General features: G+C 35.4%; 1 protein-coding gene across 14 annotated transcripts in view; it reads left to right on the top strand.

Moving 5' to 3' along the window:
- The window catches only part of SCN3A (sodium voltage-gated channel alpha subunit 3), an 86,496-nt gene that overhangs the window by 46,703 nt on the left and 13,344 nt on the right, over nt 1-26,449 (top strand). For all 14 annotated transcript variants that reach the window (XM_025404444.1, XM_025404433.1, XM_025404448.1 and 11 more), the window contains 3 exons: nt 11,331-11,451; nt 12,944-13,098; nt 13,863-14,036. In XM_025404444.1, the coding sequence (XP_025260229.1) occupies nt 11,331-11,451; nt 12,944-13,098; nt 13,863-14,036 (450 nt within the window). The remainder of the gene's footprint in view (nt 1-11,330; nt 11,452-12,943; nt 13,099-13,862; nt 14,037-26,449) is intronic.

Genomic DNA, 26,449 nt, shown 5'->3' with positions numbered 1-26,449 from the left:
CCAACAAGGCTGATCATTTGAGTCCAGGAGTTCAAGACCAGTCTGGACAAGATGGTGAAATCTCCTCTCTACAAAAAAATATGAAAATTCACTGGGCATGGTGGCACATGCCTGTAGTCCCAGCTACAAAGGAGGCTGAGGTGAGAGGATTGCTTGAGCCCAGGAGGTAGAGGCTGCAGCGAGCCATGATCACATTACCTTACTCAACCCTGAGTGACAAAGCAAGACCCTATCTCAAAAAAAGAAAAGTAGCCTTCCAAAAAAGAGATGTTATTTAATACATTACACTCTCAACTACATTATGTTCTTTAAAAAAATAAATGAACTTATTTTCTTGATCTCCTTACTCTCTATATTAGGTTTTGCTTATTTTTATGTGAAAATTTATGTACTTTTGTTAACCTCTGAAAGTCTGATTCACTATGATAGTGTTTCATTTATGAAAGTGTTATACACATTAGGAAAGTGCAAGTAGGACTGATTATATTTTGCCCAGTCAAGGATGAGCAAATCTATAGTCTTCCAGAGTAACTTGAAAATACTAAGAACTACTTTAAAAAGCTTCACTTGAGGGCTATAGTTATTTTGTAGATTAATTAACCTGCTCTTACTGTTGTATTACTAAGGAAGAGAAAAAAGAAGGAAGGGAGGAAGGAAGGAAAGAAGGAAGGAAGGAAGGAAGGAGAGGAGGGAGGGAGGGATGAAAGAAGGAAGGAAAGAAGGAAGGAAGGAAGGAGAAAGAAGAGGGAAAGGAAGGAAGGAAGGAAGGAAGGAAGGAAGGAAGGAAGGAAACTAATCATCCTACTGCATGATTAGTATTCTTAAGTTTCTATCATAGTAGTAATGGTATTAATTCTTCAATTCTGTGTTGTGGAAAAGAGGATTAAAATTCTTTACTATTATTTATATATAGACATTTAATATATGAATACAAAGTAAGTCTAGTACAGATGGAGTTATAAAAGACACGTTTTAGCTTGAGGGTATAATGTTGACACAGTGGGAACCAAACCAACAATGTATGATTTTGTGAGCATATTTTGGAACTCTTTTTTGTAAATAAGCGTATCAACAAAATTTGATCTGAAATCCTTATAATAGGTAACTGACAATCTTACAACTCATAGCTTCCTGAGTTTTTTCAGGTATTTTAGAGTTGCTGAAAGATAGTATGATAATAAATTGGAAAATATTTTGAAAAAGGTAAAATACCTACAAAATTAGGTAGTGATTTTTTTCTCTGAATTCCATTTAAAGTCTGCTTAGTGAGTTCAATTCTAATTTATGTTGCTCATTCTGACAAACTAAGAATTCAACTCTAATTTTATTTCCGATCACTTGGTATGAATTTATGTAAGAAGCAATACCAGTCAATTAACAAGAACTTACTGAGCACTTTTTGTGAATTCAGCAATCTGCTGGATGCTAGGGGTGAAGAAGAGCTCTATAACAAAACTCTCCTTCAAGGAAATCTCAACATGTTTGAGTAAGCTAACATGAACTCATGAAATCATTAAAGACCCATTAAAAAGTTTAATCCTGTCAGGTTGCATATGAGGCTATAGATATTGAGGACAGCAAGAGTCATTGCTAAATGGAAGAGATAAAATTGAAATAGGCCTCAAAGTTTGGGTCAATATAGATTAACAGAAAGCAAAATGCTGAAGCTTACTGAAGGAAAGCTGGAGCTGACAGTGAGCTTGGTATTAAAGAGAGTTTAAGGTTATTATTGCAGATTATCATGCAGTGATAATCTACAGAGGTAAGTATTGGTTGAATATATAGTGGAAAATATGTTTGAATGTGTGAGGTAGTTTCAGATTATAAAGTTTTAAAGTAAGCCACAGAGTTTGGAGTTAATAGGGAGCTATTTTCTGTTCTGAAGTAGGGGAAGGCAATAGGAAAGTGCTGTTTTAAGAACATTAATTTGACATCAAAGAGTAAAACAGTTTAGAGTGAAAGATAAGAAAGATTATCTTGGGGAATGTGGTGATAATCATTCGATAGCAATGAGGTGATAAAATTCTCAGCTAGGGTAATAAGTAATGAGAATTGAGACTCATTGGCAACCTGAGAAACCTACTAAAGAATCTGGGAAAATGGAAAAACAGCAATGCCACTTTCTGAAATGGCCTTTAAAAAGGGCTACCCGGTTTATGTTGGAAAAGGAGTTCAATTGGGATATACTGAATTAGAAGCATCAGTGTTGGGAAACAGTCTGAGTCAGAGGTCAGGGTTTAAAAATAAGGTAAAATGTTTGATAATGCAGATTTTATAATTACCTGATTCCCTGAAAATGAAGGAGCTCATCAAATAAGTAATTATAAAGTGAAAGAAAAAAGAGAAAACTAGAGACAAAGTAGCATAAAAACTTGGGGTCAAAAAGAGGCAGAAAAGCTAAAAGGCAGAAAAACTTTTTCTAGATTAATACCACAGAATTTTTTGACATCAGATTTATGGAAAGTAAATATCTTAATTTCCTCCTACCGAACAGTTGGTTTCCAAACTACTTTAAAAATTTCATAATGACCACAGATATTTCAAATGACTGCTCATTATCATGTCTTTTTAATGGTTTAAACATCATAAATTTAGAATAACAAGATATAAATCTCTCCCTTGTTATGTAATCCTGGAAAACATTTCTTACCTGAACAAAAAGGTCTTCTAGGGTGATTGTAATAACTACTTTATCCTCTTCCAAGCTAAATTTTGAATACATAGAATTCAATTACAAAATGTAAAGAAATTATCTAAAATATATAAATATGTTAGTGGGAAAATTGTTAAATAAATATAAAGGTATGTATTTTTATAAAGCTAGAATAAAATTTCAAATTATCTTGCACAGTAATATTAAATTCATCCAACAATAAATTTTATGTGAATGATTTAGTCAAATGAATACTTTAAAAACCCACCAAAAAAGTAACAGGGCAACTCTCATACATGCTCACACACAAGATAAAAAGCAGACAGTTTTTAAAATAAAAAGCCAATACCAGCATGTTCTAATATTATAGAGCAGATTAGATGAATTCTAGCAAAGTGCATTTTTTATTTGAAATTTCCAAAAGCTGCTAGCACACTTCAGGTGCACACTTACATTGGCTGGGTTATTCCTTTTTAATAGGTATCACACACACATGAACACATTTAAAATAACATATCCATAAAGTGACATTTTGGTTCATGTTTCTTAGGTTTTTGACACAAGTAGCAAGAGAACATTGAACTTTACTTTGCAGAGCACAGAATATCCTTCCTCTTTGCTAATAAAGGAAGCACTCATATAAGTTAAACCCACCAGAGTTATACATTTTTCACTAAAAAAATTTCATGAAATGTCTACTTGAAGAGGAGACAGTAAATTAATCATTAATTTAGATGGTATTTGAAAACTCCAGTTACTGTATTTCTTTTGTTCGTTTTCCTAATAAAGGATACCTGACTAGTGCAGCTAAAGAGAAATGATCCCTAGAAGATTTTAGAGATAAACATAGGAATTGCTGTTATATATGTGTGTGTATATATCTGTATATATGAATACCACTAACATAAATAGGCTGGTATGGAAGCAAATACAAACTTTTGCATGAAAAAAGGTCAGGAAATTGAAGGCATGGATTTCAAAATAGTGATTTTTTTTTTAATATTGCAAAAACTTGGAATTATACGAATCTTTTTGAGACGCTCTAATGTAGAATTTCTTTGTTTTTATATTTTTTAAGTTCTCATAATCATGATTTCTTGAAATACTTATATAACTATGAATTTTTACAATTTAATTCTTAAAAGATTATTGGTTTGTCTTCCTAAGTGAAAGATATAGAATAAATGCCTTTAACAATCATATTTGAAGTTGAATTCCAAACACAATCTAGCAATATCTTACTGTGACCTTCACCGCTTACCATTCTTACTTCTCACAGGAGTAAAATCAAGCTGGAGCCATCAAGAATGCAGCTCTGGTGTTTTTTAACCAGCCAGAGGCTCGTGCCACCACTTTTACCCAGGTTACCCAAGCAAGTTGTACATGTATAATCACGTTCTAAATGAATTTTGACTGGCCTGCATGCTACTCAGCTATGTTCCTTCCCCTGCCATGGCAAGGAAGTGCTAGACTTGCCCAGCTGCTCTCTGCTGAATCGTGTGACACATCACAGCATGGTCAGGCGAGATGGGCAATCCCAACATCATATTTAATTCTGCTAATGGGTTTTCTAATTTAGTCTTTAGCCTTTTAAAATCAATTGCATGCTCTATAGGATCTATAATATCTATTTTAAAACATGATAGGAATGTTTATGGTACAATATAGTCAGGGATGTAGGAGGGCATGCATTTTTTTGTTTATCTGCTTTTATTTCATTAAAATAAGACCACGACTTTTTGTTGTTGATTCAGCCTTTATAAGTAAATTGTATTACCAAAATAAGCCTCATGGGTTTTTTTTTTTTTTCTGATAGTACTGCCATTTTCAGATCATTATATTCAGATCTATGAATATAATTTTCAATCTATCCAATTCATGTGCTCCAGATGAAAATGTTTGTTTTCATGTTTTGGGGAAAAGGTTCTGTAAAAAAAGGAAAAAAAGAAAGAAAGAAAAAAGAAAAAAAAGAATAGGGTGATGGGTGATCTTGAGGTTTGGAGATGAAGGGCCATAGTCTGTATGCATTTGGGCAACACATATCTTGGATTTTCATGTAGGTTAAGAACAGTTATGTCTGCAAAACCATAGTGATCATTGTAAAGTAACTTAAAAAAGAAAGCTTCATGATATATGGGATGAAAATTCATTACATCTTGATCATTAAGTAATTGGCCTAGTGTACCCATTTTTTATTTGAAATTTCCATGATCTATGTTAATTTCTCCCTAAATGTTCTACCCAAAACTGACCAGGCAAAAAAGAGACTTGGAAAATTTACTATTTTCAGTTTTTAATTACTAATTTTAGTTTTGTGAGGGGTAAAGGGCATCTCCCAAGATCATTGTAGATTTGTGGCTTACTGAGCTTTCATTTTATTCTATTGACTCAACTGTCTCCATTGCTTACTGGAATCTCAGCCAGAGTGCGGGTTCTGGGAGGGAAATTTTGAAGCAAAAGTAAAGAGTTTGTAAATATTGGGCAGTTTTCAGGGCTTCTGGTGACAAGGAGTATCTAATTAGTTTGGGGTTGTCTCTGGGTTTAATTTATACATACTCTTATTTTCCCTAGGGATAACTGAGAATTAGTTGCAAAATGAAAAAAAAAAAAAAAAAATTCAGACATAAAGTTATCTATGGAAAATAGTAACGAAGATACAGTCCATGGTGATTTATGCAATTTTTATTCAGCACCAAATTTTTAGATTTAGAATAAAACAACATTATTAGTCATTGAAGAAAATCTGATTTCTTTTTCTTTTTTTTTCACAAGCAGAATAGAATTAAATAATACTGGCACATTATTATTTACGCCATGTTTGTAACAGGATTCACTCCTTTTCAGAGTCTTTATGGAAACTTTGAAAGTAGATGTTTGACTAAGGTCCGGAGCACATGCCCTTCTGGAAAAGGCTTTGTGCTGTTTTTGGAATTTGGAAAGCAATGCAATAATGACTCTAGCTTTCAGTTTCTCTGTTACATGGCCAGTGTCTTCCAAATGTTCTTTGTGAAACTGAATGTGAAGCAGTTCTTTGAGAGGAGCAGATGGGTGTGTGAATAGCCATTTTAAACCCATCTCAACCTTTAAAGATGGTCTTGGTGCTTTAGTGTACTTCTGCTGAAAAAAAAAAAAATAAGGCTCGTTCAGATGAATACTTTTGTATCCTTTCTGAAAACAAATGGCCTTTTTCTTTTTCCTTTTTGATGCTCTTTTACCCTACTCTTCAACTACAGCATAATGATTTTCAGTTTCACATACCATGTTCTTATTCAGGCTATTTTAAAAATAAAAGGAGCTCCGGGGATGTTGTACATTTAATATATGTCCAGGCAAACCAGATGGTGGTGGTTCATATTTTTAATCTTTTGATAAGAGATCGTGAAAAAAAAAAAAAAAAAAAAAAAAAAGCTACTGGCCTTGTTCTTCCCACCTAGGACAAGCAACCTAAGGGCTTCACTGTGTGGCTGTCTGTTTTTCATGTGAAATATCATAAGTCCAGATATGGTTATGCATATCCAAAAGATCAGACTAAGGCCCTGATAGTGTGTATGGCCAAAACTTTCCTCTTCTACTAGCAAGACAAAAATCCACAACTTTTTTAGAGAAATGGCTAGATTTTAAAGGCAATCTGTAATGGCTGAATCTTTTATTTTGCCTCTTGAATCATACAGCAGTTTGTGAGAGTCAAATATTTGATAGCTGACTGAAAATAAATGAAATGTGAGCGCATTTCAGTGGAAGTAGGCCAGTTGCTAACATTCTCTTTCATCTCTGAAAGTTAAATTTCATTATTTAATTGGATAAAAATCAAGAGCAATATTTGTCATATGGGGGAATTTCTATATAAGGTCACGCTATTGAGCAGCGGGGAATGGTCTCATGGCCTTTTTCGGGTGTTAACTCTATTGTTTCTTATGTTGAAATAACCCATTCATTCCTGTGAGTGGTATTTGTAGTTAACCTTCTTGAAAACTTCATATTCAGGTACCATGTCTTTGAGGACATGGTTCTTGGATCAGCGTGCGGCTTCCACAGCATTGCGCCAGGCTTCTGCTACAGCCAGGCATGTTTTCTGTGACTGAATTAGGCCTGGAGAATGTTGCATCTTAAAACCTGCTTTCCAGCGTGCATTTGTAGAGCATAAGCCATCATCCCTCTGTAGACCCAGTCGTTTCTACAAGGGATGGAAGAATTTAACCTTTAAGTGCCATAAAATATTGGAGGAGTAGGGAGAAAATAGTACAAGAAAACAAGTTTGAACTTGTACTATGTGGTTTTATATGGAAACTTTCTATTATTATGCCTATATGCCCAATTATATTTTTCTAACTACTTCAGAACAAGTATGAATTTAGTTATTTAGTATAGTCATCGAGTTCCTTAATATGGTAAATTTAATTTCAGGTTTCTTTGCTTTTTTTATATCATTGTAGTATCACAGCTATGGCAATATAAAGAAAGTAAGTTATTCTTTATATTTATTGGTCACTTGCTTTTCAATCAGTTATATGCTTTTAAACAAATTTGGAGGTCATTTTGGTTATGACTATAATAAGATGTATCACAAACCACCCTTGACTAGAATGTGAATGCCAAAGTGTTGAACTTAATTAGAAAAATGTTTAGATTATTTAGACTACATCAGTGTATAGAATTATGTATATAGTATAGATATGTATTTTATAAATGTATACAATTTAAAATGCTTATATAGTTTTTCAGGGTGTAAATTAATGATTTAAAAATACTGCAGTAAAGTTCTTTATGTATCCAGTGACTAAAGCATATCAGGTAGCAGATCATAATTGGTAAGTTGATGTAATTTAATAAGAATGTGATTCACAATTTAATTTATAAATATAGGTAAATGCATAACTTCAGAAATTTTATATAATTGATGCAATATTTTCATAACTTCATAGAATTAAAACACAGGTACTTTCCTATGATAAATATGTGACCTAGGGCATTAAAAAATAATGTAGTAGCATTTCTGACTAATAAGATTAAATTGGCGAGGTGCAGTGGCTCATACCTATAATCTCAGTACTTTGGGAGGCCAAGGTGGATGAATCACTTGAGCCCAGGTGTTTGAGACCAGGCTGGGCAATACGGCAAAACCCTATCCCTACAAAAAATTAAAAATCAGCCAGGTCGGCCGGACGCGGTGGCTCATGCCTGTAATCCCAGCACTTTGGGAGGCCGAGGCGGGCGAATTACGGAGTCAGGAGATCGAGATCATCCTGGCTAACATAGTGAAGCCCCGTCTCTACTAAAAATACAAAAAATTAGCCCGGCATGGTGGCGGGTGCCCGTAGTCCCAGCTACTCGGGAGGCTGAGGCAGGAGAATGTCGTGAACCCGGGAGGCGGAGCTTGCAGTGAGCCCAGATTGCGCCACTACACTCCAGCCTGGGTGACAGAGCGAGACTCCGTCTCAATAAATAAGTAAATAAAATAAAATAAAAATAAAAATCAGCCAGGCACGGTGGCATGCACCTATAGCCCCAGCTACTTGGGAGGCTGTGATGGGAGAATCGATGGAGTCTGGGAGGTTGAGGGTACAGTGAGCCATGATCATGCCACAGCACTCCAGTCTGGGCCACAGAGTGAGACCCTGTCCCAAGGCGGGGAAAAAAAAAGAGAGAGAGAGAGATTAAATCATGACTGAGTCAGATTCTTCAACTTGGGAAAGCTGACTTTATGTCAACCTTCATAGATAAGGAAGCCTCCCATAAAACACTTTTTAGTGAAATGAAAACTAACTTACGATTTTCTAAGCTTTGGTTCATGAGGGTCCTGGGAGCTTGCAAAAGCTTTGCCAAGATTCCCTCTGAGCATTCCTTGAGGGACTTTCCAGAGCCTGAAAGATTATCTTTATAATCAGAAAGTCTCTGGAATAACTGTAAAGCAATTCTCCATGAAATGTGTTCTACTCCTTGGACAATCAATAGTAGAATGGTGGCAGGGTTTTTTCCTTGTCCGTTGTCAACAGATATGTTGTGCCTCACAATGCCAGGAGAAGAGAAGTGAACTGTGATCACTGTCCCTCTCTACCTTAAGATGTATAAATGCATAACCTTCAGAGCTATTAGAATAGAGATTATTTATATCCAAACAACTTAACCACATTCACAAATATATGTAATCTAATGACCTTCCCAATAACAAAAAATACACCCGGAGGTCCATATGTGTAAACGATTGATTCCATTGTCATTCAGGTTAGTGGCTATTAGGACTTGTGCTGTAAAGGGTTTGTTTTAAATATGTATATATTTGTATTAAACATAAGACACCTACAGAATACATGGAAGAATTATAATGTGAAAAATTAAACATCTCACAATTATATTAGCAGTGGTAACATGGGAAGTGAAGGGTGAGTATATTTTCTAAAGTTTTCAAATGGAAAAGTACGTGTGTGTGTATACATGTATAATTACTTTTTTATTATTAACATTATTTTTTATTAAATAATTCCTATTTAATAAGAAAATGCATTTTCTAATATAATTAGATAGACTCTGTCAGGACCAGACTTGAGTTATAGATCAAAATGGAGAGATAGAATTATCTAAAGACTATAATTCACTCTATAAAGTGACATTAAAAGATATTCAAACGTTTATTGATTCACTCTTCGTGAACCCAACATAACTATTCAGTGTCTGTTCTATACTTGGTGATATACTGGATCTTTTGGTATATATATGTGTGTGTGTATGTAGTTGGTATGCATGTGTGTATATACATAGATGTATGTAAATATGTTCATATATTTAGGAGAATATTTGGTCAAAGGAAGCAAGTATAGTAGATTAAATGCTCTATAAAATTCAGCATGAAGAAAATCATGCAAGAATGGCTTCATAAGAGGAGGTTGAGCTTTACTATGATGAGGCTCAGAAATCATTAAGTTTGGATTAGACAAGAGGACAAAAAAAATGAAACTTTCTATAACTAACCTCAAATACATTGGTTTCTTATTGTTATTACTTGTAAAGTGGATATTATGGCTGCCACTCATCAAAAGCCATAGTAATTAACCCATAAACTACCAGTGAAATTGGAAGAAAAAGTTAGTGGCTGAGACCAAACAATTATCCAGTATTTTCTTAGTTACACCAGAAGCTGCTGCAATTCTACCAAGCAGTAATTTTCCTAGGTCTTTCTTAAATGTATAAAAATATCCTGGCTATAAGAAGCAGAAAAATCCTAGGAGAGGAGAAGATGTCTTGGCTTTCCCACCTCTCCATAATGTAGAGGAAATTAATGGTAAAAAAGAAAAAAAGTTTGTGCTATCATGACCCTAATAACTATCAGCCAGAAGTGATGGCCTAGCTTCTCTATTTACCATACTCCAGCCTAGGAGGTACTGTACTAAAAAATTGTATTTTTACGTGAAGTAATTTTCATAATATATATATTTGGACATGGCTAATATCAGGTTAATATCACCTTTAAAGTAACACAACAGAAAGTGTCATCTGGATACTACCCTTTAATTAGTTCACATTGTAAAATATTAAACTACATTTGCATTATGTCTTCATTAAGTCAGGAATTTTGAGCCAAATTTCCCCAACGTGAACTGTGTTTATGGCCTTTTTAAAAATAACACAGTAACTCTTTCAGAAGGCTTTGGCAGAGTGACCCTAACACTCAGCTACCAAAGTTAATGGGGGCTTTGAAACCATTAACATGTCCATGCACTATTCTTTCATCATAAAAGCTTTACATTATCTAGGTTGTGCTGTATGTCATGTCTTTGCATCTGTTTTCATAAAACATTGCACAATCCTGTCTTCCCAAGTGATCTCAGAGTACTTATTATTTATTCTTGTAATATTACAGTGGCTCTTCTAGCCATGTGTCATGTCACAATGATTTAGTTAAAGGAAATATTCACAGCCGGATCACACGTTGAATTCAGAATGTGCTCCTAATGAAAGTCTATAGAGATTCTGGACAGTGCCATTTATGAAGAAATTTCCATTTCATTTAGAATTCTTTGGCAAGTATTGAATTCAGTTATGCAGTTCAAAAAAAGAGAGAGATCCATCATTTTTCTTCTAGTAAAATAAGAAGAAAATTATGTAAGCCAGAGAAAAATAGAGCGCAAAGTTGAAATATAATGACTGTGAATCATGTTAAGGTGCTGCTCTTCCTTTCTAAAATTATAGAAACATGGACAATACTTAGAAACAACTGGCAATGTTCTTTGCCCTCTGAAAATTTCCATCTGAAGAGGTGGAAATTAAAATTTGATTTGATGTATTTTAGTTAATATAATCATTACTAGATGTCAGCATACCACTTTATCCAACTATTCTTGGCTTGGCCTCAATATTAACGTATTAAGTTATGTTCATATAGCATTCATATACAAATGCAGATCATAAAACAAGTTAATCAGTATAATCCATCCATTCCAGACCACCCACACTGAATGTTGTCTAAAATTTTTTTGTCTGATTCAGGTCAGTCGTCATATTATTTTGAATAGTATGTCTTGATTTATGTTAAATTATTAGTACATAATGATCAGTAACGCTAATAGAGTTAAATGCTATCACTACCTTTTTTTTTTTTTTTCCACAAAATGACACAGTATTTCCCAGTTAGTTAAATAAAAGAGGGGAAAATCACATCTTTGAAATGGGATTTTGTTTCCAGAAATTAAATGCAACCAGCTCATCTGAAGGAAGCACAGTTGATGTTGCTCTACCCCGAGAAGGTGAACAAGCTGAAATTGAACCCGAAGAAGACCTTAAACCAGAAGCTTGTTTTACTGAAGGTAAACAAGCTCTAATGTGATTAAATACAATCTCCCCTTGTTCCTTACAGAGACTGAATATGCCTCATTTTTAAAAAATGTATTTATGAAACGAGGTATGGTGACTCATGCCTGTAACCCCAAAATTTTGAGAGGCTAAGGTAGGAGGATTGCTTGACCCCAGGAGTTTGAGACCACCCTGGGAAATGTAGTAAGGCTTTGCCTCTACAAAATAATAATAATAATAATAATAAAGAAAAAATAAATTAGCTGGACATGGTTGTACATGCCTGTGGTCACTGCTACCTCAGCTACAGCTGTATCTCAGAGCTTTTGCAGGGAATCGAGGCTGCAGTGAACCATGATTATGCCACTGCACTTCAACCTGGGCAACAGAGCAAGACCCTGTCTCAAAATAAATACATAAATTGAATTAAATAAGAAAAATATTTAAAAGAAATAGTGAAGGCATGTTTATCTTTATTTTCCTTTTTTTTTTTCTTGTAAAAAGTTAATCTCTCTGGATATCTGGATTATACTTACAGCAGTGACTATTCCTGGGCAGTTAAAATGATCTGATCAGTCTTTTTGTTTTTTCTCTTTCTCCATAACATGAGGAAGCTGACCCTATGAGATAAATGGCATTCTAGAATGTCATGTCATTGATATTGTATCCCTGTAGAACTCCTTGGCAATGGTGTGATTTGATTTATAGATGCTACAGTAATTACATTCCCTCCCTTATAGTTCCAATGTGGTTAATGTGCTCTGGCTAGAGCTGTTTTGAGATGTAGCTGTGTTGTGGAGTTTGCCAGGGAAAGCAATAGCTGTTCTCACAGAAAGCAGCATAGTGTCTTGCACACAAATCAATGACTATCTATTATTCAGTGTGATTGGACTTAATCTGATGAGTAGTAGCTCAGAATCTTACAGCAGAAGAGTGGATGGGAGTTAGAAATAATGTAAAAGCTAGGAGGGGGAGGACAAAGGGAAAGGAAATACTGACTGACGAGCTGAGTCATAGGTGTGACTAAGAAAAGCACTGAGGCTGAAAAATAAATTAGCTTCGGAAAATTGACAGTGGCTGATGCCTGGGAAGACAGCAAGATTTTCTGTGCATGAAAAGAAGTAAAAACCCAGGATCACATCAAAATATGAATAAACAACTAGAACATGTAGTTTTGCCTCAAACCTGAGAAATGCACCTGGACTATTTTCATCAATGGCCTTGAGGCAAAATAATCCTGACTGGTGGTGAAGAAGGAAATCATTGTTACTTAAGCAAATCTAGATAAAATATTTCCTTAAATTCTAAGTAGGTGGCTTGGCTGAGTATATAAGTCTAAGAATAATTCAATATACAGGAGGGATGCTGAAGATACCTAGGAAATAAAGGAGATGGCTACTCTATGAAATGATTACCTGGAAGTGGAGTGGGGAAGGAACAAGAAAGTTTGTTTTTTCCTATTTAAGATGAAAATATATTTTTAAATACACTATATTTGACTTTTAGGATGTATTAAAAAGTTTCCATTCTGTCAAGTAAGTACAGAAGAAGGCAAAGGAAAGATCTGGTGGAATCTTCGGAAAACCTGCTACAGCATTGTTGAGCACAACTGGTTTGAGACTTTCATTGTGTTCATGATCCTTCTCAGTAGTGGTGCTTTGGTAAGTGAAACGCATATTGGCAAGAATCAGATTCTGGTGAAATAGTTTATTCTCCAAAATTACCAGATGCGAACACTGAGCTTCAGAATCAAAAGAAAAGGCATATCTGTGTCTTGCAGAGCTTGGCACCCAAGGTTTAACGATGCAAAATTCAGTTCAGAACAAATCAGCACCATGAAACAGCCAGATGGAATTTCTCATCTGGTGTTTATCTAACAGATGTTTTCCTCACTGAGACAACCATTTGCAGAGACATTCTGTAACCACGTTACTTTCCCTGTCAAATACCATCCAGTTTTCCCTAATAATTGTATTAACATTTATGGACTAAAAGTGTATTTTAGGTTTTTTTTTTCATGTATAATCAACTTATTCTCTCAAAATAAGCCAGATCGTTCAGGAAATTGTAGAAAGTAATGCTTGAATAGGCCAATTCTGTCCCTCATTAACAGAACTTCTAGTTATTTCTGAGTTCATATTACTTCATTAAAAGCATGTCTTCGTAGCAGTAATTGAGATAGAGACTTAGGGGTGAGAAGTAGGAAAGAAAGCACATTCTAAATCACTAAAGGCATGACATTTCCTTGCCAGCATTTTCACACTTAGTTTTAGTCTTTAGATTTTGTCTAATGTGCAATGTTAATGTAAAATATCAATAATCAAATTATTGTTTTGTACTCACTATTATACTAAGCAATTTTTTCAAATATTTAGAATATTTGAACCAAGCCATTTAAGTAAAATAAAATATTTTTGATTCACAGGCCTTTGAAGATATATACATTGAACAGCGAAAGACTATCAAAACCATGCTAGAATATGCTGACAAAGTCTTTACCTATATATTCATTCTGGAAATGCTTCTCAAATGGGTTGCTTATGGATTTCAAACGTATTTCACTAATGCCTGGTGCTGGCTAGATTTCTTGATCGTTGATGTAAGTATCTTGAATGATTTTTATAAAGTTGTTTTTAAAAGAGGCAAGTTTGACATTTCATATGTTTCTGTTATTAAAACTTTCACTAACGATGACATAATTATGCAGTTATTTAAACAAAACTATAATATATGCAATAATGAGGAATATCTCATGGGAAAGAGTAGAGGAGGTCCTAAAAACATGGGCAGTGGGTAAGAGAAAACACAGGGAGAGTTGTTCTATACCACAAACAGACAGCTTTTATTTTTTTGAAAGTTAAGTGCCTCAAGGTAAGTAATAGCTACATAATATGTTGATTGACAGATGTAAGCACTTAGCTTACTAACAGTTCAGTTTAAAAAAACAAAGAAACATCTCCAAGAGGCAAAATCAAAAATGACTGAAGGTCAGAAATTGTGTAAACTGCACTTTAATCCCTTCCTAGAGTACACGTGACTAAATACTGTTAAATTAACCCATGTACTGAGTTCATTCAGCCACAGCCACATACCCACAGACACAACAAAATGCATTTCCATTTTTAAATCAGTAGTTAGATCCCCATAACTAATCAGATATTTACCATGCAAAGAGTTAGGTGTAGGTCTGTTCTGAATCTGATTACCCTGGGGTGAGTAGTCACAGGAACATTGCCAATTATGGAATTTATCTGACTTGCAGCCTGGTTTTTTTTTTTTTTATTTCAAATGACGGAGAAGCACTGGGACAACATGACAGTCCTGTGATTCCTTGTAGTCTGTGATATTCCGTTGCACAAGGCTTCACAGCCTCCTAATCTTCACAAATCAAGGTGCTTCAAATACTATCTCTGGCCATTTCCTAGCAATCACAAAGCACTTTATTTTTAGCTCTAATACTTGCCAATAGGAATCAATGATTGCCATATGTGTGCATTCATTCTTTTTCTCATTTTTGATGAGTCTGGGTCTATCCAAATTCTACTCTTCTTCCTCCCACAAATACATATTCACAATTATATAACCAAAATGTGTTTAACCATTTAAGTTGATAAGAAATCTGCTGCCAAGTCACTTTTAATAGACCAGAAATGACTTTCAATTTCCTTGGCTGGCCTTTCATTAATAATAGAGATGAATTTCAACATAACTCTGAAAAGCTATCCACAAACGGAACCTTAATATTTTCACATTTTGCAGCTAGAGTGGACCTTAAGGAATATCTAGGCTTTATTTAAGACATGAGGAAACTAAAGCCTCAGTTTAAATATTTTTTGGAGATAGCACAGCTTCTTAATAATAAAGCTGATATGTGTCCAGATTTACTAATTCTCAATTCAGTGCTCCTTTCCCCCATAGATTTTCTGCCTAACTGATCCATTATAAATGTATTAGTTGTAATAGGCAGATGTGTGTGTGTGTGTGTGTGTGTGTGTGTGTGTGTGTGGCAGACTGGCATCAGACTGGCTTTGAGATTTAGCATTTAAAATCTCTACCTTCTCTGTGAAAGATGAAACACTAAATACATTCAATGATCCTTTCTGGTCCAAAAAGATTTTATCGTGTATAAATATTGTTAGCATTTTTTTTTTTTTGAGATGGAGTTTCACTCTTGTTGCCTAGGCTGGAGTGCAATGGTGCGATCTTGGCTCTCTGCAACATTTGTCTCTGGGGTTCAAGCGATTCTCCTGCCTCAGCCTCCCGAGTAGCTGGGATTACAGGTGCCCACACCACACCCGGCTAATTTTTTGTATTTTTAGTGGAGACAGGGTTTCGCCATGTTGGCCAGGCTGGTCTCGAACTCCTGACCTCAGGTGATCCACCCACCTTGGTCTCCCAAAGTGCTGGGATTACAGGCGTAAGCCACCGTGCCTGGCAAGATTATTTTAAAATGTGATAGAAGTTTTCTAGAACATTCTGACTTACATTTACTGAACTATTTCATTGTACTTTGAGTATTTCTGTGTACTTCCCTTATATGGAAAACATGATTATGATGTAAAAATCTCTTGAGGTTGGGGATTTTCCATCACGTTTTTATCCTTGCACACCTAACATAGACATTTAGACATCTATTGAGTAATGTTTCAATGAATGACAAAAGAATAGTGCCCCAAAATTACTTTGCTTTTAGTGAGTCAAAATGAGCAGATTGGAACTGGGTACGGAAAGCCTCCTCCTTTGGGTAAGTTATTGTATCTTAAATGGGTCTCTTTTCTTAGTTTTCCCAAAGCAAGGGTTAAATATATGAATTAATGCAACCTCAGATAATAGCTTGTCCTCAGAGTACTAGGGATTCACTAAGCTAAAGTAAACATAAGGTTAAAACAGTTTTTGAAAGTACAAATAAAATGGACTTAAAGAGTTTAAAGTCCATAGGGTATATCACTGTAACAAAACTAAACAGTCACAGAAAGGTAAAGAAAGGAAGCAATCAATGAAGCAAGAAAATAAACAGAATAACCAAAAAAACTTCCTTTCAAATGTATCTTTCAAAAAATACATTCACATACTTGAGAAATAGGTCTGTGTAAAAAATGTACCCTCTTCAATTCTCTCTCGAAAAATAAAATTAGATTTATAGTGAGCTATCTTTGTAATATCCTAAAATTCATTCATTTATTCAATAAATATTTTTGAGTACCTTATAAAGGATCATATGCCATTCAAGACAAAGGAGAAATGAACAAAACAGACCTAGCCTTGTTAAAGCTTACACTCTATGGGAGGATAGGAACAGACAGGAAATGTGTAAACAAGTAAAATCTAAAGATAAGATAAAGGCAGATGGTGATCACTGCTATAAAATAAAACAGGGTACTAGGCTGGTAAATGACTGCGTGTTTGGGGAAGTGGAGGGAGGGCAGGAGCAGTGTGTCAGCTAGTGTCCAGGAAGGTGTCTAAGGAGGTGCATGGGGGAGGGTGCCAGTCATTCGGAGACCTGGGAGAAGAGAGGAGTAGAGGCGGAAGGGCCTGAAGTGGGAATGAGCCAAGGAGATTCAAGAGACAGAAAGAAAACTTGTGTACTGGTATGTGATGAAACATGAGTAAGAGTGGTAGAAACTGAACTCAAAAAGTACATTGTGGCCAGGGCAAGAAGTTTGTATTTTACTGTAATTTACTATATATCGTATATATTAATATTATGTAATCTATCACATATTAGTTATAATTACCAAGAGAAGCCCCAGCAACAGGATAAGCAGGGACCTGGTCTCCTGTTATAAAATGATCATATCTGGCTATGGAGAGGGGGAGGCAAAGAGTAAAAGCAGAAAGATCAATTAGGAGGTTGTTTTAATAATGCAGGAAAGTGGAGATTTTAGACTAAGGTGATGACACTTACTGATGGGTTTGATATGTGGAGTGAAGAAAAAAGAGGAATCAACAAATGGATTTTCTTTCACCGTGAACAAATGGGTAGAGGACAGAACCATTAACTGGGATGGGGAATATCAGAAAAAAGGTTTGGCAGGGTAGGTAGATGGTGGGTGGGAGAGAGATGTATTCATTTGATATATATTCATTTGAGATGCTTATTAGACATTCAAAACAAAGTACTGAACTTTATATAGATCTAGAGCTCAGGAGAGAATCCAGAATCTTATGTACATAAATTTAAGGGTCATCGAGATGTATATGGCATTTGAAGCTACAAACCTGTTTTAGCTCACCTAGGCAGAGAGTGCAAATAAACAAGGGAACCCGGAACCAAACTCTGGAGACACTATAACATTTAGAAGTTGGGCAAAGGAGAACCAGCCAGTAAATTAGACTGAGAAGTAGTAATTAATAGGGAAACAAAATATGCATGGTGTCATAGAAACCCAGAGAAGATAGTTGGGTTTTTCCAAAGGAGAGGTGATCAATTTTATCAAAGGCTACAGTGAAAAAAAGTCAAAGATCAAGCAATACTCGTATATAAGATTGACATTTGGATTTGGCAAAATGAAGGTCATTGGTGTTGTGGATGAGAGAAAATAATGAAGATGAAGAAATGGAGACAGCAAGTATGATACTTCAGGATGGAATCAAGGACAACTCATGCCTCTGTCTTCCAGAATACTGCACTAGAAGGACCACTTTTTCAGATTCTGTACAACTCTTTTCTTCTCAGCTGAAGGTCAAAAAGATACTATGTTCATTTTAAAAAACAAAATATACCTTACTATATATTATACATTCTATAACTACACAAACTATACTATAGATGCTGCTATTGACCACACAATGAACTAAATACATCATTTAATTAATATTTATTTAAAATGTATTGAAAACATCAGATTTCTTGTGGTCCTTATCGATTTTTGCTGTCATCTCTGAGAAAATGCATCTGAGCATCTCTCATAAAAACTTCGTTTGATTCTAAAATATCCTAACATGCTGATGTGTGCAAACAAACTCTAGTAAAAGTTTCAACTATCGTGGAGTATTTATGGCCCACAGGTGATTTGCACTAACAGCACAGGTTAAAAGGAGATGCTTGATATTATGGCTTTGGAATTCTTTTCCTGCTTAATCACAGGCTCCTTAGAATCCCATCAGCTGCTCTGTTGAGGTGAACAAAAGCACCATAGGAACACTTTCTGATCCTAATACGTATTTCCATTTGCCAGCAACCCCTAGGATCTAGTGTTTCCTGCCTTAGTTCTTGACACTTATTATTGACATATTGGCATCCTCAATAATGGAGCTAGATTGTTATTAGTAGTAATAGTAGTAGCAAGATACTACGCCTAGTACCTTGTAAGCACTTATTGTGGGAATGGCACTAATTAAGAGCCTTACATAATAATAGTGAAAATTACTACCCTGATTTAATGCACACTGTGTACAGGTGCCACCGAAAGCACTTTACATGTGTTAACTCATCTAATCTTCAAAATTCTGTGAGTTAGAAACAATTATTCTCAATTTGCAGGTAGGGAAGCTAAGACAAACAGATATTCAGTTACTTTCCCATGTTAACAGAGCTAATAAGTGGCCAAGCTGGATTTGGTACCCAAGTAATCTGGCTCTAATGACTGTGTTTCTAACCCCTACATTACAAACCTCTTTATAAATGTCTCTTTTACTTACAAAGTATTTATTAATCTTTTTAAAAAACTTTTGATTTTTCATATTATTATTTCTATTTTGCTACAGATTTTATCTCTATTTCACAGGTTTAGAAATGTCATACAGCTAGTAGGTGGTAGAGCTACCTTTACCCAACACTGAGTTCTTTGATCCATATTTTACAACAGGGCACAGATCTATTTGGCATATCGCGCTGAACTAGTCAGAGTTCCCACATGACGCTGAAGGTGATTGCGTATAAGTGGTGGTGAATGAAAACAATGAGATGGTGCCTTGCTAATATGCAGACATCTGCCTTGAATTTTATCTAGTGCTCTTGTAGAGAGAATTAGAATAAATAAAAGAGCTTTGGGGTAAAGGAACTAAATAATTATAAATGATTGTCATTTAATATTAATTTCTGATCTGTCTCTAGACATATTTCCATGTAAACAGTCTAGTATGTGATTTGACTTTTTCTATAAATGTCTTCTGATAGAAATGATTCATTTTGCCCATTTCTTGGAAGAATTTAATTCTCCTTTAGCATTATTAGTTAATTAATAAGAAAAAATTCTCACAGGCCAGTTTTAAAAGATAATCCTACTAATGTAGCTATAAATTTCTATAGCCCATTCTTTGAAAGAGTATGGATTTTAACAGAGACTTTTAATCTCTAATTCTGGTCTTTTGTTAAACTCCAACCCATACTTCCAACTGCTTCCTAAATAATACCTGCGAATACACCTACCATCTGCACACGTTCAACATGTTTCCCCTCTAAGTCATGCATTTCTTCCAAATTCCCTACTTAGTCTGAGGGTAATGTTTGTATAAATCCAGGCCAGATGTCATCTTCAGCCTTTCTGCCTTTCACCAATCAATCAGCAAGTTCTTCTCCATTTTACTAATAAATGAGTGGACAGTCTCGCCCCTCCTCCTCAACACATCAACACCACTGCAATCAACTGGGCCAAGCAATAGCTTACTAAATGTTCCTGCCTCCAGTCACGACCTCTGCAAATAAGTATTTTAGGAAGACCTACAGGACCCTTTCTCTTCTTAAAGGCCTTCCCGTAGGATGCAATTCATTAGCCAGTATTCTAAATGGTGACAGTAAAGGCAAACAAGCGTTATCATTTGTAATATTAATAACAACCAACCTTAATTGAGCTATAAATTGTCCTTTGTCTTCAATGCTTAATTTGTTTAATCTTCACAACAACTTATGCAGCATCTACTGTTACTTTCCTAACGTGTAGATGGGAAAATTGAGGCACAGAGTAGTTATCTAGTTAAGTAACTATATAACATACATTCATTGTGTAAAATGTCAAAAACAATTCATATCTTTCGAAAAAGAAATAATTACACCTGAAGATACAGTCATAATTACACACTTCATAAACAGAAATAATTATGCTCACAGTGAATCAAAGTTGCACTTTAAAATTTTTTCTAGTAGTGTGCTTGATTGAAGATGATGCATCTATTAACAAAGATACTTTGATTTGTTCTTTTTCGACATAAACGACATAGTGTTATTTTGATTTAATCATCTTGAAATTGTCAAATTAAGAATTCCAGACAAGGAAATAAACAGAGAGATCACCTGATTCACAGTCTTCATTTTAAAGACCCCTTCCCCACTGCACATAGGGTTTGGAATGTTTAAGTGAAATTCCTGTGAAACTCATGGTTTCTCTGTACCATATTGTAGTCAACAATGATGAGTGCACCAGATTTTACTCATCCTTTCCCCAGGGATGAATGCTTAGATTGTCTGCTTCCTGCTATTATAAACAATACCACAATGACCAAGGTGTTTGCTTTTATATAGCACGTGAGCATTGTGAATTTTCTAATCATGTATAAAGTTAAAGACCAATAAATAAACCGCAAAGATAAAAGCAGAAGAGAAAGCAAAAAGGTGGCCCTTGAATTATAAACTTACAAACTCCCCTTATGTAAAAATAAATTATCCTTTTTTTTTTTTCTTTAGGAGACAAAGTCTCTCTCTGTCACCCAGGATGGAGTGCAGTGGTGCAATCATAGCTTGCTGTAACCTCAAACTCCTAGGCTCAAGCAACCCTTCTGCTTCAGTCTCCCAAAGTGCTGGGATTACATGCATGAGACACCTCCCCCAGCCTGGACTCCCATTTCTGACTGAGGTTGCATAGGGACTACACTTCCCACAGCCACTGGAAGGACTTCCCACAGTCTCTGGAAGCCTGCGCTCTATTCCTGCTGTACACATTACCCACCCCAGCTGGCCAAATCCCTCTGTAACCAGTATCCCCAACCTCTCACCTTCAATAGAGTCCTCTGCTACCATTCCCATGGCACCTTTGTACCTGCCCTTCACCACTACCTGAGCCCTTTTCTAGGAACTACTCAGCAGATAGGAAATAGGGCTCCTTTGTCGTGGAAGCAGGAAGGTGTGCACCTAGCAATCTGAAATTCCAGGTGCCCTTGTCCTAAGAAATATTGAGCTAATCCATATGCTATTTAAGGCCCTCAGTACTATTACTGGGAAAAACTCAACTTCAAGATATACTGAAAGAGAGATCTGTGGTGTTGCAGGGAAACCCAACAACAATGTAGATAACTATTTAAATGTTCTGACCTCTGTAGCAAGTACAGATTTTACTCCAGAAGTTGTGAAGTTGTATTTTATTCTGCTCTCTTGAAGGGTTGGAGAGCGTTGGGTGAAGGGACTCAAGAGTGTCTAGCTTTCCTGTATACAAAATTTTAATCAGTTCTGTTTTCAGCTCCATCCATTGCCCCTCTGTTTTTGAGCAACCAAGGGCCTCCAGGTCCAGAGCCTTCTGAGCATTTGTTGAAACAATTTGTGTTGCTTCTGCAAGGCACCTGCATTTCTGCTGCTCTTTCTCTGATGAGAAAGTAATTATTCCTGTGCTTTCCACAGTCCAGAATGTTTTAAAACTCTTCTTGTTGTCTCTTGTCCTGTTATCTTTGTCTGTATTCCTTTGCTTTTCTTCTAGTTGAACTTCAATGGGGGGTATAAATAAATATGTTGTTCAAACAGATATAGTAAAAGTTTAGAAAGAATCTATGTGCTTTACTATTTGGTTAATGAGCTTTTACTGGATGAGTTGTAGGAGCTCTTTTTATATTAAGGAAATTATTTTGTCACATGTGGTATGAATATTTTCCTAATTTGGTCTTTTGTCTCTTGGATTTTTTGTTATGTATAAATTTTTCATATTGATTTAGTCAAATTTATCAGACTTTTTTTTCTTCTTGATTTTCTCATGTTTATGAAGACCCATTTCAAGACTGTTAAAAATATTCTGGTTTTTTTTTCTTCCAGTTTTTTTGTTTGAGAATTTTGTTTCTTTCCTTGTCCATTAGTTCATATTTTGTGTTTTAATGTTTGACCAACCTGGAACTTAATTTGGTATAAGGTGTGAGGTAAGGCTCTAGTATTATTTTTTTTCCATGTGGTTTCTCATTTAATGAATAATCAGTTGTTCTATTTCTCCTCTCATTTAAAATTCTCTTCTTATCCATGTGCTAAATCTCAGTATCCACATGCTAATTTGAGCTTTATTTTATTTCATTCCTTCTTTGTCTACTAATATAACAGCTGTAATTACTGTAGATTTATAATTAATATCTGGTGAAATCTGTCCTCTCTGCTTTTCTTCTTCCCAAAATTTTAAGTTATTCTTATACTTTTACTTTTTCTGAATTATATTTTTTAAGTTTTTGTAGTTAAAAAAGACTCCTACACAAACTTTTGTAAAAGTTAAGATGAAAAATGCATTTGTCAACCGTCTAAAATAATTAGGTTATTGTTTATAATATTTTTTTCACTTGATTCTCTTATGGGATTTTTTAAGATAACAACAATATATCTACAAATAATGATTTCTCCTACTTCTCTAATTCTTATAACTCTTCTTTTTCCAGAAGTGTTAAATAATAATGTTGTCGATGGGCATATTCTTTTATTCTGATTTTCATGAGAATGCTTATGGATCTCATCATCAAAAATTATACAAGCTTTTAGATAGAAATATATCATCAGAATGTATGGAGGTTATATAGAGTTTTTATCTTTTATGTTAGTGTTGAACTTTAAACATTGTCTTTAGCCATTTTCAAGGGAAATAAATTCCTATTGCTTGGTTCCTTAACCAATCACAGGATTTCCAGACTCTTCCTTGGAACTATCAACTCCATCCTGCATTATTCTTTTCTTTCTCAGTCTCAGCTGCCATAAGAATGTGGAAAGGTGTGGATGACAACTGAGCCAACCCCTGACACCTCTATCACAGACATTTCCATTTATTTACTGTGTAGTGTGATATGGTACCTAGAGTCATGTAAATTCATATTAAAAATATAGTTTTTGGAAATGGGTATCTCATACTTTGCACACATTGGCAAGAGTGCCTTTTATGTTTAGCACAAAAGAGATAAGATTAAAACACTATGTATTGAAAGGTTGGGAACAAATTTGCTAAGATGAAAAACACATTAGACATAAAAACAGAAGACCTAAATTCTAGTTATATGTTTACTTGTTGCCGTCTTTCCTTGGATTGGTCATTTCACTATTCTGAGACACAAAGATAACGAGTGAAAGAGATCACTGTGAATTGTAAAGCACCCTGCCAATGTAGTCATTATCTTCAAACTTCATGTATGTTGCAAATGTTTAAAATTCTTGCAAGGAGCTACCTCCACTTATAATAGAGATTTGAAAGATCTTATTTCAAAATAGCTTTTAAAGCATATTTTTTCACATCAGTTAAACCACTAAAATAAGGTTTTGCCTTATTCAAAATGACATTGTACTTAAGTCATGCAAACCGGAAAAAAAATTTATGTATACGATTGATCAGATTGTGATAATCTTATCAGAGTGATTTGCATGGAAAAGTCATTTTAAGTTACTTGATTAAACCAATCTGCACTGAGTATTCTCAAAGTCCTAAAAATATTTTAAATTCCCTTTATTTTCCTATATAATTCAAATATTCAACAGATCCCAGCACAGATTTGTCAGAAAATCCAATGTCAGGTAGTTTTTGACGATCTCCCCTTGGGAACTTCCAGAAACTCTAGGACATATGTAGCCTAGAAATATGGTGCTAATATCCTCTGATTCTCACATATTGTGGCTGCAACTCTGGCACTATGTCCTCCGGGCCATAAGGTCCATTAAAATAAGTGCAGCTTCATTAAGCCCAGCTTCTCCAACAACACACAATTCCATGCCATGTAGGGTGGTTAGATGCAGGTAGCGCCTTTCAACCTTTGAACCCATAACTTCCTATCTTTCCAGAATCCACTGTTCTGGATATTACCTTACTATTTTTTTTTTTAAGAGAAAAGAGGCTCTCACTCTATAGCCCCGGCTGGAGTACAATGGTATGATCACAGTCACTGTAACCTCGAACTCCTGGGCTTAAGCAATCCTCCTGCCTATGCCTCCCAAATAGCTACAGCTACAAGTGCGTGCCACCATCCCTGGCTAAACGTTTTTTAGGTTTTTTTTTTTGAGATAAGGTCTCACTATGTTGTGCAGGCTGGTCTTGAACTCATAGCCTTAAGTGATCCTCCCACCTCCGCCTCCCAAAGCACTGGGATTATAGGCACAGGCCATCACACCCAGTTTTACTTTTCTTTTCAAAGCATGAGCTTCCTTACTTCAAGGTCTTGAGAAATTTGCAGCCACGTCCCTTTAAAATCCCATGTCTCAAATAAAGGACTTTGTTGGGAGGTTGAGAAAAATCTTCAGATAGTAACTCTAGAAACATTAAGAAGCTGTTAATGCCTCTTGAGGAAAAGGAGCATAGAACATAAAGCCTGTGTGTTCTGTAATAACCTTTCCAATCTTTCCAGTCTTCTAAAACAGCAAACGTAAGACAGAAATGAATAGCTCAATCAATTATCTTGCCACTAATCAACTTTAGAAGTCAAGTCATGTATTATTCTGTTCAATTCTTAAAACGTATGCTAAATTAAACAATGAGAGGACAGTGGCTTCATATGCTTTTAAAGCCTAGGTTCTGGTTTTGGTGTCACTCTTTATATCCTGTGTTCTTGGGCACATTATTGATTTCATCCCACTTCACAAGATTGTTGGGAGAATTCACTTAAATCCATTTTCAACAGCCTTTTTTCATGGAAAATTATGCCCTAATGCCCTTAAGCCACTGTGGATATAAAGAATTAATTTCTCTCTTATGCATTAAGGAAAGCACTAGTTATGTACCATCTTTGAAAGAACTGAGAAGATGGTCATTCAAATCATTTTCTGTGCTCTATGATTCAGATGAAGAACAAACATTTTTAATGGATGCAAAAGGTTAAGATATGCTTTTGAAGTCAGATCATTTGGGTTCAAATCGCCAATTCTACCTCTTATTAGCTGTGCATCCTTTTTTTGGTGTGGGTGGGGGTGGCGCTCAAACTTCCTCACACATAAAGAGGCAATGGTAATGGTAGCTATTTCTTTGGATTTATACATGAAGACATGTTATTATATTGAAAGAAAATTAAAGTAAATAAAGTTCCTCCCCCAAAAAGGACATGTCTTCTTTGATCTTTCATATATTTAAGTAAAATTTAGTATAAATACAGGTTGAGTCTTATCAAAAACCAGAAGTGTTTTGGATTCTGAAATATTCATTCTATGTCAGTTGAGCACTCCTAATCCAAAAGTCCAAATCCAAAATGCTCCAATGGGCATTTCTTTTGATTTTCATGTTAGCATGCAAAGCATTTTAGATTTCAGATTTTTAGATTAGGGATGTTCAGCCTGTGTCAGGAAGCTGTACCATCGCTCTGAATGATGAGGACTATATTCTAAATCTTAAGTCCTGTAGTTTGATAAAAATTTTCCCTGGAATAATTATTTATCCAATATATTTTGACTAAAGTATGTCTGCCCAGACAGTGTTAGACATGTTAAGAGAACTTTCATCCCAGCTGATAAAAAACTTACACGATCTGGAAAGGGAGATAAGATATGTAATCAGTTAACGCTATTATATGGTAAATGCTTCCAGAATGCATAACCAAGATATTACATAAATTCAAGAGAGAAATATTATTTCTGGCCGGGCACGGTGGCTCAAGCCTGTAATCCCAGCACTTTGGGAGGCCGAGACGGGTGGATCACGAGGTCAGGAGATCGAGACCATCCTGGCTAACACGGTGAAACCCCGTCTCCACTAAAAACTACAAAAAAACTAGCCGGGTGAGGTGGCGGGTGCCTGTAATCCCAGCTACTCGGGAGGCTGAGGCAGGAGAAGAGCGTGAACCCGGGAGGCGGAGCTTGCAGTGAGCTGAGATCTGGCCACTGCACTCCAGCCTGGGCGACAGAGCGAGACTCCGTCTCAAAAAAAAAAAAAA

The sequence above is a fragment of the Theropithecus gelada genome, chromosome 12 (assembly GCF_003255815.1).
Source record: "Theropithecus gelada isolate Dixy chromosome 12, Tgel_1.0, whole genome shotgun sequence".
In the NCBI taxonomy this organism is placed as follows: domain Eukaryota; kingdom Metazoa; phylum Chordata; class Mammalia; order Primates; family Cercopithecidae; genus Theropithecus; species Theropithecus gelada.
This window is presented reverse-complemented; position numbering and strand designations above follow the sequence as displayed.